Here is a 14,578-nt window from a genome sequence, read left to right on the forward strand (position 1 = left end):
GGAGGAAGACCTCCCAGTTTGACACTACTGGAATATCACACTCCAAGAAGGGGGAGGCCCAGTCTAAGGCTTCGCTGGACAGCAGGTTGATAACCAGGCTTACCTTTGCATGAACAGTATTATAGGACTGTGGGTGCATCATGAATAGGAGGTGGCACTGTTTTATAAAACCCTGGAATCACTGGGGATTGCCATCAAATCTGGCAGTAGTTTTGGCCAATTTTGGTTAGACATATTCCTGTAGATTTCATCATTTGACATAATCTTTAATTAAAGATTAATCTTTAATTCCTGGAGACAATCCTGGAGGGTTGGTAACCCTATGGCAGTGGTATTGGGGAATAGGGCTGCATGAGCTGTGTTTTCAGCAAGCAACTGCATGACGGTCCTGCAAAAAACGGTTCTCCGAGGTCAACTGGATGACATGGGCCTTTAACAGTGAGGGTAAAGAACTTTTGGAACAATTTACCCAGGGTCATGGTGGATTCTCTGTCACTGGTAATTTTTAAATCAAGATTAGATGGTTTCTTTAAAAGGTACACTGTAGTTCAAAAGGCATTATTTTGGGGAAGTTCTAGTGCCTGTGTTATCCAGGAGGTCAGACTAGGTGATCATAGTGGTCCCTTTTGGCCTTAGCATCTCTGAGTCTGTGAAAATGAGGGATAAAATGGCTGATGCTAAAGGTCAGAAGATCACAACAGAATCCGTCATTGACCAAGTCATAATCTTAGTGGATTTCCTCCTAATACTAGCTTGATTTGCAAAAGGTCAGATGAAGATTGGTTAGGACTCTAACTTGACATCTATTGTAGTAAAATATGAAAACATTTAGATCCAGGCAAACAAACTATGAAGAAGAAATTCCAAAAAATATTAAATACAGTAGAACCTCAAAGATACGAACATCAGAGTTGAGAAGTGACTGGTCATCTGCACACCTAATCTGGAACTGGAAGTAAGCAACCAGAAGTATACAGTCAGGCAGCAGCCGAGACAAAGAAAGCAAATACTGTACTTTACCTGTATTGCATCTTAAAGGTAGGCACATCTGGGCTTTCACAACATTCTCTTTGAACTGGATCTGAGCCCGCTGTCTGCAGTTTCTTCAGGTGCACGATTGGCCTCAGGGCTACCACGCTCATCACCCCTCTGCCATCTCCCAGCGGGGCATGCTAACCCCCCGCTGCCAACCCAAGGCAGCCTGAGCAGGCAGAGCAGGAGCAGCGCCGGGGTCTGCACTGCTTTCCTATAAGCCGCAGGTGCTGTTTTCACCCCCCCCTTCAGCCGGGAGAGAGACAAGCTTGCATGGCTCAGTCCAAGCCCAGGAAAGAAACTGCCACAGCCGGAAGTCCTGATGCTGCAAGGAAGCTGCCAGCATGGGACTACCACATTTGGGGTGTGAGCTGCTGCTCTTGTGGCTGGAGCCTGGCCTGGAGCGTGAGCTGCTGGAGCCGAGCTGCTGCGGGCATGCTGTGCTCTGGAGGAGCATCTCCATTTTAAAGAGCCGCAGCCTGCACCACATGCCCACTGATGCGGCCCGAGCTTTGCGCTCTTGGGTCCTGGCAGCACCCCTGCGATCGGGAGGGGCAGGGAGGGAGGGACGCTGGTGGCGGACTCTCAGCCACTGCCTCTGCAAGCCCTGGAGAAAGGCAGCTGCGGGCTGGCACTTGTAGCGCCCAGGGTGCGGGTCAGGCCCGCCCAATAGCCCAAAGGCAAGAAACAAGAATAGAGCAAGGAGCTGCTTGCAAACCAGGCATTGCTGCCAGGTTCCTGAGTGCCAGGTACCACCTTTGCAGAGAGCTCTCCCAACCTCAGCTGAAAGGCACTGATTGTAGGATAAATAAGAGCAAAGGGGTAGTAATGGAAGAGCATCCCCTCAACTGAATCAGCCTCTTTGGCTTCTTTGAAATTTTCACCCTTAGTTCTTATCCTGTAATTTAGAGGCTTCTTGGGAAGTTTAATGTGACATGTTATTGGCCTTGCAGTAAAAGCACATTTGAAGACAGTTCTCTGGCCTCTGAAATGATTTCAAGTACCGTACTGTATGACTAAGCAAAATGGCAAGCAGTGGGAAGCACAAATGTGTCACACTTTCAATTGACACAAAGCTAGAAATATTTTTTAAAAACCTCGATGGTGTTAGCATCAGCAAAATAGCAGTAGAGTAGGGTATCAGGAAATCACTGATATTCCAAAAAGCCAGGAAGAAATAAAGCAATTTGCAAAAGAAGGCAAAGACAGTGGAGCAGTAAAAAGCAGTAAAAAGGCATGTTGTATGCAAAACTGCTGCTGCAGCTGCTTTTGATAAGGCAATGCCTCGGTGGTTTGCCAAAGAGAGATCAAAAGGCACTCCTGCAAGTGCTGTGATGGCTACAGAAAAGGCAAAGTTACCCTACGGAGAAATGAATCCAAAGGTGCGGACCATTTTAAAGCAAGCACAGGGTGGCTCTGTCAGTTCAAAAATTGGCATGGAATATGGCAGTTGGGGATGCAAGGAGAGTCTCCGACAGCTGACTCAAATGCCGCCGGTGAATTTAAAAACACTTTCAAATAATTTATTGAACAGCATGAACTTACCCGGGACCAAGTGTTTAACTGCGACGAGACAGGCCTGTACTGGCGCCTGCTTCCAAACAAGACTCTGGCAGACAGTTCAGAAAAACAGGCGAAAAATTTGAAATCCAGTAAAGATCGAGTCACACTGATGGCTACTGCTAATGCAAGTGGGGATTTCCGTCTCCCATTGCGGTTCATTCACAAAAGTGCGAAACCTCACTGCTTTGCAAACCTCATTACGTCAACTCTACCTGTCCATTACTACAGCCAGTGCAGTGCTTGGATGGATAAAGGCATTTTCTCCATCTGGTTTTTTAAACACTTTGTTCCACTTGTGAAAGATGACCTTATACCAAAATCTTTACCTATCCGAGCTGTGCTGCTGATGGATAATGCTCCATTTCATCCTGCCGTTGAAAATCTATTGATGGAAGCATTCAGTGTTTGTTTTTGCCACCAAACATCACAAGTTTCATTCAGCCAATGGACCAAGGCATTACGGACCACATAAAACATTGATACAAGCGAAACCTCTTATGACGATTGTTACTGGGATCAATGCAGTTTGAATCTTGCACAGATTTTCGTAAACAGCTGACAATCAAAGATGCTGTCTAGGTGTGTGCTGAGTCCTGGGGTGAGATTGGCTCTGAGTCTTTGAGATGCTCATGAAATGCATTTTGGCCAGGTATTGATAACACTGAACCAGATAATTTGGAAAATAATGATCAGATGGAAATTAATCAACTACATTTTTCTGAAGAGTGACAGCTTTTGGATATCACTGTGGAGGAACAGGAGGAATGGCTAAACATGGATAAACATGGGAATGGACACCCTATTCTTAGCAACCATGAGATAATGTAATTGGTAGGAGAAACAGCATAACTGGACAGTGACATTGAAAGTGATGGTGACAAGGAGATTCCACACACACAAGCAGAAGAGTGCTTCACTACCTGTCTTCAATGGCTTGAATAACAGTTTGAAGTGACACCAACTAACCTAATGATGCTTCAAGAGATACGCATCTTGGCAGTAAAAAAGCCTGTTAGCAACTTCAGACAGAGTACCATTAAAGATTTTTTCAAGTCTACGTAGTTTATCCTGTCGTAATTAAGCAGGAAACTTAAGTTTGGATACTTTTTTTTATAATTGTCATTATAAAGACTGGTGCCAGTAAGTTTTGCTTTAGCATTTTTTTAGTGCTATTGAATGGACATTTAAATAAGTGGGCTTTTGTGTTGGCATTTTTTTTTTTATGGATGATGAACAAGAAGCAAGAGAAAATTACTTAAAAATGAAATCCAGTACTGTGTTAAACATAAAGTACCAAAAAAATGGAAAGTTTAAAAAATAAAGATTTGACAAGGTAAGGAAATTATTTTTGTACTTGTTTCATTTAAATTAAGATGGTTAAAAGCAGCATTTTTCTTCTCCATAGCAAAGTTTCAAAGCGATACGAAGTCACTGTTCAGTTGTAAACTTTTGAAAGAACAACCATAATGTTTTGTTCAGAGTTACAAACAACCTCCATTCATGTGGTGTTCGTAACTCTGAGGTTCTACTGTAATATTGACTCAGTAGATGCCTGAGGATGGCAGCATTATATCTTCTGGGCCTGGTTTCCATGGCCTTAAACTATGCAAAGTGAATACAAAGTGGGGGTAAGACTCTCCCAAATCAGAATGGTAGCAAGTTGCATCCACTTTGCATTTAATTTTCAAAAGGTGTAAATGAGCACAGCAAGGTGTGAAGTAGTGGAGGATCAGGCCCTTTGTTCCCACCCCATAATTCCTTCTCCAGAATTTATTTTTCCCTGATGGATAATGAGAGTAAACATTAGCTCATTCACTAGGATGGTCTGGGAATAGGTCAGGGGTAGGCAAACTATGGCACGTGTGCCGAAGGCGGCATGCAAGCTGATTTTCAGTGGCACTCACACTGCCCAGGTCCTGGCCACTGGTCCAGGGCCTCTGCATTTTAATGTAATTTTAAATGAAGCTTCTTAAACATTTTAAAAACCTTATTTACTTTACATACGACAATAGTTTAGTTATATATTATAGACTTATAGAAAGAGACCATCTAAAAACGTTAAAATGTATTACTGGCACGCGAAACCTTAAATTAGAGTGAATAAATGGAGACTCGGCACACCACTTCTGAAAGGTTGCCAACCCCTGGAATAGGTGGTGTTGCGTCATGAGACAATGTGCCCATAAGGATCACCCTCAAAATTGATAGGATGCTTGTAGGGAAGAGACAGTGAAGACTCAGTCAATTTCCTTGTTATTTTCTATTTTGGAAACCCCAATAATAGAACAAATGAGACAGGAAATTACATATTTCTTTGACATAATACTGATGATGTGAGAAAAAAAATCAACTCTTTGGCCAATTTCATTGTTTTGGGGCTAATTGATAAGCATTGCATCACTCCAAAAAAAAGAGACAGAGGATGGAACTAAATATATGGGTGTGAGGATTAATAACTCTGGAAAGCAAATATAAGAGCGTTAAGGATTCCAGCATATTAGAGAAAACCATCACTCCGAGAGGGAAAACTCTCAGCCTGTCTTGCTGACATCTCTGCATGGATGTTCAGCATTTCACTCAGGCCCATCTTTCACTTGAACCTCTCTCTAGGACCCTGGATAAGTCTAAATCTTGCAGATTCTTTCTGCATAACATCTCTAAGATATGGCCTTGCCTATCCATCCACACATTTAAAACTTTCATCCAGGCTGTAATCATCTTGCATGTTGATTACTGCAACATCTTTTTCACTGGCCTTTACAAATGCAACCTTGATCCACTGCTATCCATTCAGAATGCTGCTGCAAAGATCATTTTCCTAACCCATCACTTTGACCATGTCACCCCTCTTTTTGCATTCCTCCCCTGGTTCCTTCTTCTGTATCATACATGAAAAGTAAGCTACTTGTCTTCACTGGTAAGGCCCTTCATGGCCTATCCTCACCCTAACTATAACCTGTCATTCAGTAGTGAGATGTTGACTCCTGCCTCTGACTGGCCTATGATGTCAGCCTCCATCATGCACTTTTTAAATTTTCAAGCAAGCAACTTCATGCTTTCCCCATGTTGCCCCGTTACACTTGGGAAGAGCTCCCTGTAAACATCCACAAAACTATCTTATTATCCTCCTTCAAACTCACCTTTGCCATGAAGCTTACAAAAAACTTGACAATGGTTAGGTTGCTGTGCTGAAACCACTGCCTGTCACATTGACCAATATTCATAGATTCATATTCCAAGGCCAGAAGGGACCTTTGTGATGATCTAGTCTGACCTCCTATATAACACAGGCCATAGAACTTCCCTAAAGTAATTTCTAGACTATTTTACAAAAACATCCAATCTTGATTTGAAAATTGTCAGTGATGAAGAACCCACCACGACCCTTGGTACATTGTTCCAGTGATTAATTACTCTCACTGTTATTGTCTCATTGTTTCCTTGTACTCCTCTCTAAGTCAGTCTATCTATCCATCTGTTGTCTCTTTTCTTATACTTAGATTATAAACTCTTTGGGGCAGGAACTGTCTTTTTGTTCTGTATTTGCACAGCACCTAGTCCACTAGAGCCCTCAACCATGACTGGGATGCCTAGGTGCGACAAGAACACAAATAATAATAATAAAATCAACACTGTATCAACTATGAAAATGAGGGGGAAACATGACTACATCTCAAACAAACCTTCTGTGTGAGTGAGAACAAATTAGATAGATTGATGATGAGTAGAGATACAGAAGAAATAAGCTTTTATTACTTAATTTAAGCACAAAAAGGGCATATGATTCCACAAAGATAAGAATTTTTGCCAAGTGTTATAAGCGGCAGTCTGTATTAACCAAAAAAGAAATTAGAGACAATGAAGTTGGGAAAATCCTTTAGCCCTGACTAATTCTTATAGAGTTTTATAGCTATTTCATGTTCTTTCTAAATGTTTCATTTAGGCCTCAGTCCAACAAAGCCAAGCACACGTTCAACTTTAAGCACATGAGTGTTCTCTTGACTTTGAGTTAAACGTGTGCTTACCTGCTTTGCTAGATTTGGACTTAAAAGAATTAACAAAATCAGCATGGATCAAGAAAAACTTTCTTATTAAGATTAAGAAGAAAAGAGGCTGAATTTTCAAGAATATTATTGGGTAGCTAACAGCCTTTCTTTCTCTGATGTCTTCCATCAAATATGCTTTGCACTTCCAACTGCCAGCTAAACAGAGTAACCTCAGAAAATGAGACTTTTTGACACTACTTGTTTAGCAATGAGATTTTCCTAGACAGAGGAAAAATACACATCTGCCTGGGATTTGGAATTAGAAAAAGCATCAGCATTTTATGTTAATATTAATTAGATATTTGTTTCTTGATTAAAAATAAAAAGGAAAAACAAAAGTTCCATTTGTGATTGATGACAGGTCCACTGAAGATATACCCTTGGCAGAGCTATGCCATATACTCCTTATTAAACACACACACAGAGAGACCAAACAAGGTGTAATTACCTATTTAGCCCTCTTAAAGGATAATAGCAGAACATTGCATAGTTTGTTCCCTAGCAAGTTCAAGAGCAATTAAATAATGACAGAAAAAACGGGAGAGTATTATGTTACCCATAGGTTTTTAATATCTTTATGTAAGGTAAATGGTTAAAAATGTGGTGCTATTTACTAGTCTCTTTTGGAACATTTATATACTGTGACAAAGTTCCTCCTCTATCTTGGTGGGTCCTGCGCTTATTGGCAGATTTTCTTGCCTCAGAGATTCACCATGTGGGTTGGGGAACAGCCCAGAAACCTTCCCCTCTGGAAGAACCCACAGTCCAGGTCAATTGGGAGGTTTTGGGGGAACCCAGGCCCGCCCTCTACTCCGGGTTCCAGCCCAGGGCCCTGTGGACTGCAGCTGTCTATAGTGCCTCCGGTAACAGCTGCATGACAGCTACAACTCCCTGGGCTACTTCCCCATGGCCTCCTCCAAACACCTTCCTTAGTCTCACCACAGGACCTTCCTCCTGGTGTCTGATAATGTTTGTGCTCCTCAGTCCTCCAGCAGCGCTCACTCTCAGCTCCTTGCATCTCTTGCTCACACTCGCACCACAAACTGAAGTGAGCTCCTTTTTAAAGCCCAGGTGCCCTGATTAGCCTGTCTTAATTGATTTTAGCAGCTTCTTCTTAATTGACTCCAGGTGTCCTAATTAGCCTGCCTGCCTTCCTTAACTGGTTCTAGCAGGTTCCTGATTACTCTAGTACAGCCCCTGCTCTGGTCACTCAGGGAACAGAAAACTACTCATCCAGTGACCAGTATATTTGCCCTCTACCAGACTCCTGTACCCCACTGGTCTGGGTCTGTCACAATACCTTATTTGAAATTAATTGCTTTAAAACTGAAAAAAAAATTATCAAGGGCATCTGAAACCATTCAATGTCTATACTGGCTAAAAATGTGCTTACTGGGGGTTTCATCCACAGTTGCATGGAGGGTGGTTTGAGGGGAGTGCCAGTGAATCTGTGACTATGCAGAGCCACCTATCAAATCCATGGCTCATCATGTCAGGTTACTACTCTTTGTGCAGATTTAGCCCTGCTGGCTGGCATATTTGAGGGGGTGAGTGGCGGGGCAGAGCCAAGCCTTTGTCCACTTTCTGTCCACTCCCTGCCTATTATTATTTATTATTAGTAGTAAATAATTATATTATGATACACCTCTAACCCGATATAACGCGACCCGATAAAACACGAATTCGGATATAACGCGGTAAAGCAGCGCTCTGGGGAGGAGGGGGGCGGGGCTGCGCACTCTGGCGGATCAAAGCAAGTTCGATATAACACGGTTTCATCTATAACGCGGTAAGATTTTTTGGCTCCCGAGGACAGCGTTATATCGGGGTAGAGGTGTAGTACCCAAAGGCCTAGGGCCCCATTGTGATGGGTGCTATACAAACACAGAAAAGAACCAATCACTGCCCGAAGGGTTTAAAAGCTAAAGATGGTGAGAGCTCATCTACTCGGACTTAACCCTGAACACCTGGAGCCAAGATCTAAATGCCTATGCATTCAGTAAGAATATCTGCAGTAAAGCCTTCTAGTGATTTCCAATAATATTACAACTTGGGGATTAAACTGAAAAAAAATAAGGTCAACATTTTCAAACTGAAGTACTTAACATTAGACACAAAACAACTTATTTAAGCACTTATTTAGATACATAAATAAGTCTAACATTAAGGTACTTCATTTTGACAATGTTGGCCTGCAGCTAATTGAAAATTTTAGTGAATTCATATTTTCCATAATGTCTTTTTGTGACAGTACTGATGTTGCCGATTTTCATTTTGAGTCTACTAATTAATTATATTTGTGGTTTATGTACGTGCTTTTTTAGGTGCTGCACAATGGACTTATCATGGAAATGGATCATCCAACAGTAGGGAAGATAGCTGTTCCAGGTTGGAATATTTAATTTTTCTTTCTAAATAGAACTTTTAAAAAAATGAAGTGATGTGTCCTGGCATTTCAGTCTTGTGAATGAATGTTTGACTGACAGTTGACACCTATGCCCATGTTTGTTCTAGTAGCAGGGCAATGGGTATATATTGGACCAGTTCATGAATTTGGTAGTTCGCGTCTCCTAAAATATGAACATGACTTCGATAGTGTTTGCAAACCCCCATTGTTAGAAATATTACCGTTAAAGCATCTATGTGAATATGGTTTTGATTTAGGTTTACTCTGACTGTTGCGTAAACTCTGCTTTTGGGTCTTTTTATTGTAAAAGCAAAACAAAAAAGGGGCCACTCATCCTGAAGCATGGGCTTTTGCTTGACAGCAGGCTCTGCAATGAAAAAGTCTGGTTAGCTGTTCTTACTTCTTTACCAAGGAGTTTCTGAGGACTATAGGAGATGTGAACAGGCCCTTTATGTTTCTTTCTAATTGAGACTGGACAAGCTATCATAGTTGGCCTAAGTCTTCTTCCACTGAAGTAAATGGTAAACTCTTATCGATTTCAATAGGAGCAGTTAGGTCAATACTGAACACTCAAATCTTGCTGCTTCCCTACACCTTCCTTTCTCACAGATTTCCCTTTCCCCCCTCCATGCAGAGCATCTTTCAGCTTTATTTTTATAATGTCATCTCTTTATGTAAAAACGTTCAGTGCCAAATACCAGCCTCTGATACATGCACCCAATTCCCATCAATTTCAGATCAGTTGCACACACATAGCTGTAGGAAGAATTTGACCCATAAAGTTTTTCTTAAGTTGCACATCCTGGAGTCACACATTTACAGAAAAGAGTTTTTTGAGAGGAATGAACCCCATATGATTCAATATTTTCCTGCATGAATAATTTTTTTGTCTGCTTCATTTTTGGTCTTTGTCACACATTGTGGTGCACATTTGGGCCTCACCAGGTTGAGAAGTTTGGGAGAAAATACTCTAATATGTTTCCACAATTCAAATGAGCGTTTATGAAAATGCACCTCTTAATATTTTACTCTTCAAGAAAAAAGTTTAATCCCTTTTGTCTATCTATAATGAAAAGACAAGCAAGGTTTTTGGTTTCAATTAAAAAAAAAAAACAGGTAGAAAAGCCTTGCAGATGGCAACAGGAAAAGTGTGTAAATTTTCATGTTGCATGCAATACATAATCTATCTTTGAGAAAGAAAATACTCCTTCAAGGGCAAAGTTAAACTGCAAGAAGAGAAAGGAGATGAAAGGAATGTTCTAATGTCTGTCAGCAGAGATAGAAAGCACTGGCAGGAAAGAAAGTTTTCACATAGGTAAGCTACAGTACTTCCCATATCCTTATGTTTTTTTTTTACTTTATTAAAACTCAAAACTTGTGACAGTGCAGTGAAACTAAAATAAATCATCTTATTCTCTAACGGTTTGCTATTTAGATGGGCTTCTATGAAGGGCTTTTTGTATTAAAGCAGATGGCTGAAACGATCATTGGACAGTTGAACAGGAAAAGCAGAATTACTTCCTATCTTGGCATGGAGCAGGGGAAGGAGGGTAAACATAATGACACTGTATGGCTCTGCCCATAACTTGGAAATGACATTAAGAGCTTGATTACTGTTGATGGTAGACCTTAGGAGCATCCTCCAATTACCCAGGTCAGAGATACATCTTTGGCTTAGAGTGAAAACTGCACCAAAGCAACCTCCAGTAGGTAATCCCATCCTCAACATCCATTTAAAAGTATTTCTAAGTAGTTTCCAGTGCAATTATATTCAACTGTTAGATAGAGACCACCTCCACTGTATGAATGGTTTCTACTTGAAGTTGCTTAAAACAGATTTCAATATAGATGCTGGACAATGAATCTTATATTGCAAACACATATATATATCCATAATAGTATTGGGGGGAGGCTATGGGCCCTAGACCAAACTGGAATGACTGTTATCTCTGGTCCACATCTAGACAAATTTTAATAGATGAAATAGATGAAGCAGACATCACACCTGAAGTTCTTGACAGATAGCCTTTTGTGTTGCTAAGCAAAGTTCCGAATGCAGCAATACACTTATTAGGAATGGGTGAGTACTCATGCTGGAAGATTTTTATCATTTAATTTTGTGGCTGGCCTCTGTCTTTCTATTATATTGGATTGAACCAACACCCTTATCCAAACACCCCCAGACTGTGGGTGAATTCAAATACAGATCTGGGTCTTCATTTGGGGTGAAATCTTGGCTCCCTTAAGTTAATAGGAATTTTGCCATTTACTTCAGTGAAGCTAGGAATTCACCTTTGAATTTTATGATGTAGGCCCATCTCTTGATTTTAATTATCTTTTGAATATTGCTTATAGGGCTACTACATTTGGTTTTTCTTCCATTTAAAGGCAGGATTCTGAATGCTTCCTTCTTGTTGTAGTCCCCAGTTGAGCTATACTGTATGCCCATGAGAGATGGCAAGCATTAGTTCTGTATGTTTTCCCATGCTCTTAAGGTATTTAATACTTAGAACAACACATCAGGTGTTGATGAGTTTTCATGGTGGAGGAGGTAAATTGTTAGAAATATATTTGTATTCATTTGTGTTGTTTTTAGTCAAGATATAACTTAATAGTTTGGTATTTTCTACTTCTAGAAGAGTGGTAATATTACTCTTTCTTTAAGAACGTCTTTGTACATATATGCTACTGCTGTTAGTAAAAGTATTGTTAAGATCTTCTTGTATAGATTTAGATATAGATCTTAGATATAGAAGAAGGAAGCTCATTTGTTCTGACTGGAGAGATGGTTTTGCAGAAAGCTGTAAGAGAATTTTTAAAAAGATGAATAAAAATGTGTGTGGTTCTTTGCAGGTTGATTGTTTTTACCTGGTCTTAATTAACATCTTCATTCAGCACTCAGATACCACAGCTGTAGATGCCATATAAGAATCTAGTGAGATGGATGGATACACAGAGATCTGGAAGAGGAGTTAAATATGTTTAAGAAAATGAATGGAAAGCACTACAGACCCTTTGAGGACAGAAAAATAATGGAAGAGAGAGGTTAGCTATAGGAGACAACCCAGATCTCACTGGATGGTACTGGGGCAGCCAAATTAAATGAGTGAACAAAGTTGAGGAAGCCTTGGAATCTTATTTAATCCCAAACTCTTCTGTTGAAGAACATCAATTCATTTTCCACCAAAACAGCATTTTCTCTTGCTTTGTGTGGGCCACTGGGCAATGTATTTGTAATGGCTACATAGGGTATAATATACACCAACCCCTATTTGTTTTTATAGCATGAACTATTGTCCAAATCTGTCCAATTATGGTATATTTCATATATGACTTTGAAAGCCCAAATAACAACTTTCCCAACATCTGCATTATCCAAGATACCATTTGGCCTTTCAAAACTTGCCTTTATCACTAATTTTTTTTTAAATAGTTCAACAACAACAACAAAAACCTAAACCTGACAGACAGAAATGTATACAATCCACTTTATTAACCCTTTAAGGTAGAAACACTCATGAGCATATCTGTTGGATGAGCTTGACAGGTCGGCTGTCCAAGCCTGACACCATTGGTTTGAAAATGGAGTTTTCGGTCTCCTAGATGACCTGCCTGCCAAGGCTGATGAGCCCTACTTTCCAAACAAGATTTATTTTAAGGTGGTCTTTATTTGCCTTGAACATCCTCATCATAGGGCCTAAGAGGCATGGTTGAAATTTGGAAAGGCCAGTATGGATTCATGCCAGAAAGGATCACAATTGATGCCATATTTGTGCTACAATTCTCATGGAGACATTCACAGAAAAGAGATGGCAATTGGATGTGGTCTTTGTGGATCTGGAGAAGGTGTGCAATTGTGTACCAAGAGAATTAGTTTGGTGGAGTTTGCAACGGAGAAGCATGCCAGAAGGATATGTCTATCTTATCCAGGATATGTATGATGGAGTGATTACTGTAGTCAAACTAAAAGGGGCTACAGTAGAGAATTTCCAGTAAATGCTGGCCTGCAATGGGTTCAACATTGAGCCCCGTTGTGTTTGCAGATATCATGGATGTGATAAGTGAGAGTCTATGGGGAGAGGTGCCTTGAAACATGCTGTTTGCTGATGTAATGATATATGTGTGAAACTTTGAACAGTGGCAACTTAGTTTTGAGTGGGCTGGACTTAGAGTGAAGGGGAACAGTCCTATATCTTGCATTCTGGCACAGGCTTCCTTCAGTGTTTTTGAGATTATTTATATGTGTTTGAAGGATTGATCCAGACTCAGTGCAGTATTCCTTTTTGGTGCAGACTCAGCCTCTGTGGGCTAAGCAAGTCACCTTACATATGGTTCATCTTTTCCATGAAACAGGACAAAAGCTCCTCCCACTTGAATCTGGGGCTATGTTCAGAGCATCTACACTGATTAGCCAACCCACTATGTAGAACTGTCCCTTTTTCCTGTATTACTTCTCTTGTCATTGTGGATTACAAATATATTGTGTGAAAAGAAGAGAAGAATATTTTTGTTCATAATCAGCCTGTTCCTACTGTCCGATTCATTCATGGGTGTCATAGTCTAGGACTGGTTACATCATAGGTGGTTCCATGATAGCAAGTTGTTATATCACAGTTACAGAAAAATAATGGACATCTGGTTAAGGGACAGGATGGGGTGTCAGGAAATCTGGATTGTCTTCTTTTTTGTGCCACAGACGTCTTTGGGTCAAAATAACAATTACATACCTAACAGGAGTGTTGTTTTGAGTCTTAATTTATTAACATTTGAAAAACACTTTGCTATCTTCAGAAGGAAGGTGTTATTGAAGTGTCAAGTGCTTTTTTGATATATTTATTTTGCCCAGGAAAACAAGGCAGGCTGATTATAAAGGAGAAAACTGCGATGGGATTTCCTTGTATTGAATCAACTTGCCAGAAACCTCAGACTGTTGTGTTAACTATGCCGTCGTCTTTTCAATCTTTTAGTGTAGGGAAAGGGGGGAAGATTCAGTAGGACTAGATATATGGCAGAGACTGTTCATTGAAAAGTGCTGTCCTGCATTGAGGGATTTTGCAGGAAATTAAAGAAATCTGCGCTACGATACATTGTTTCCTGCAGCTAGGAGATCTTGCGCTACAGGAACAACAACAAAATAAAACATCCCAGCAATTCTCTACAAGAGCCCCTGCCTGAACTTCTGATCCTGTCTGCTTCTCATCACACATTCTTGGTGTGTGTTTGTGTGTGCGCGTGTGCATAGCTAATGTTGACTGAAAAATTTTAATTTCACTTCACTATTTATGGCACATTGGAGACAAACAGCTTCACCAGCATTACCGTTACCTCATTCGCCTTTTTTAGTCATCAGCGCTGACTGTTTATGTCTTTTACATTTGCAGAGCTGATTTCAATTTTGAGGAATTCAGTACCATTGCAGGAACTCCGCAGAAATGATGTATGTCATCTCACTTGGCTATCCTCAAAATACTTTACAAAAAATCTTAAAAATATATATAAACAGTAGATTGGTACTGATTGCAAAACCAGA

The 14,578-nt window shown here is 40.4% G+C and overlaps 1 protein-coding gene across 2 annotated transcripts in view; it reads left to right on the plus strand.

Moving 5' to 3' along the window:
- Positions 1 to 14,578, plus strand: part of LOC112113496 (succinate--hydroxymethylglutarate CoA-transferase) — a 579,588-nt gene that overhangs the window by 510,956 nt on the left and 54,054 nt on the right. For both annotated transcript variants that reach the window (XM_024209791.2, XM_024209792.2), the window contains one exon: positions 8,966 to 9,029. In XM_024209791.2, the coding sequence (XP_024065559.2) occupies positions 8,966 to 9,029 (64 nt within the window). The remainder of the gene's footprint in view (positions 1 to 8,965; positions 9,030 to 14,578) is intronic.

Source organism: Terrapene carolina, unplaced genomic scaffold, assembly GCF_002925995.2.
Source record: "Terrapene carolina triunguis isolate 2854851 unplaced genomic scaffold, T_m_triunguis-2.0 Scaffold182, whole genome shotgun sequence".
Lineage (NCBI taxonomy): Eukaryota > Metazoa > Chordata > Testudines > Emydidae > Terrapene > Terrapene triunguis.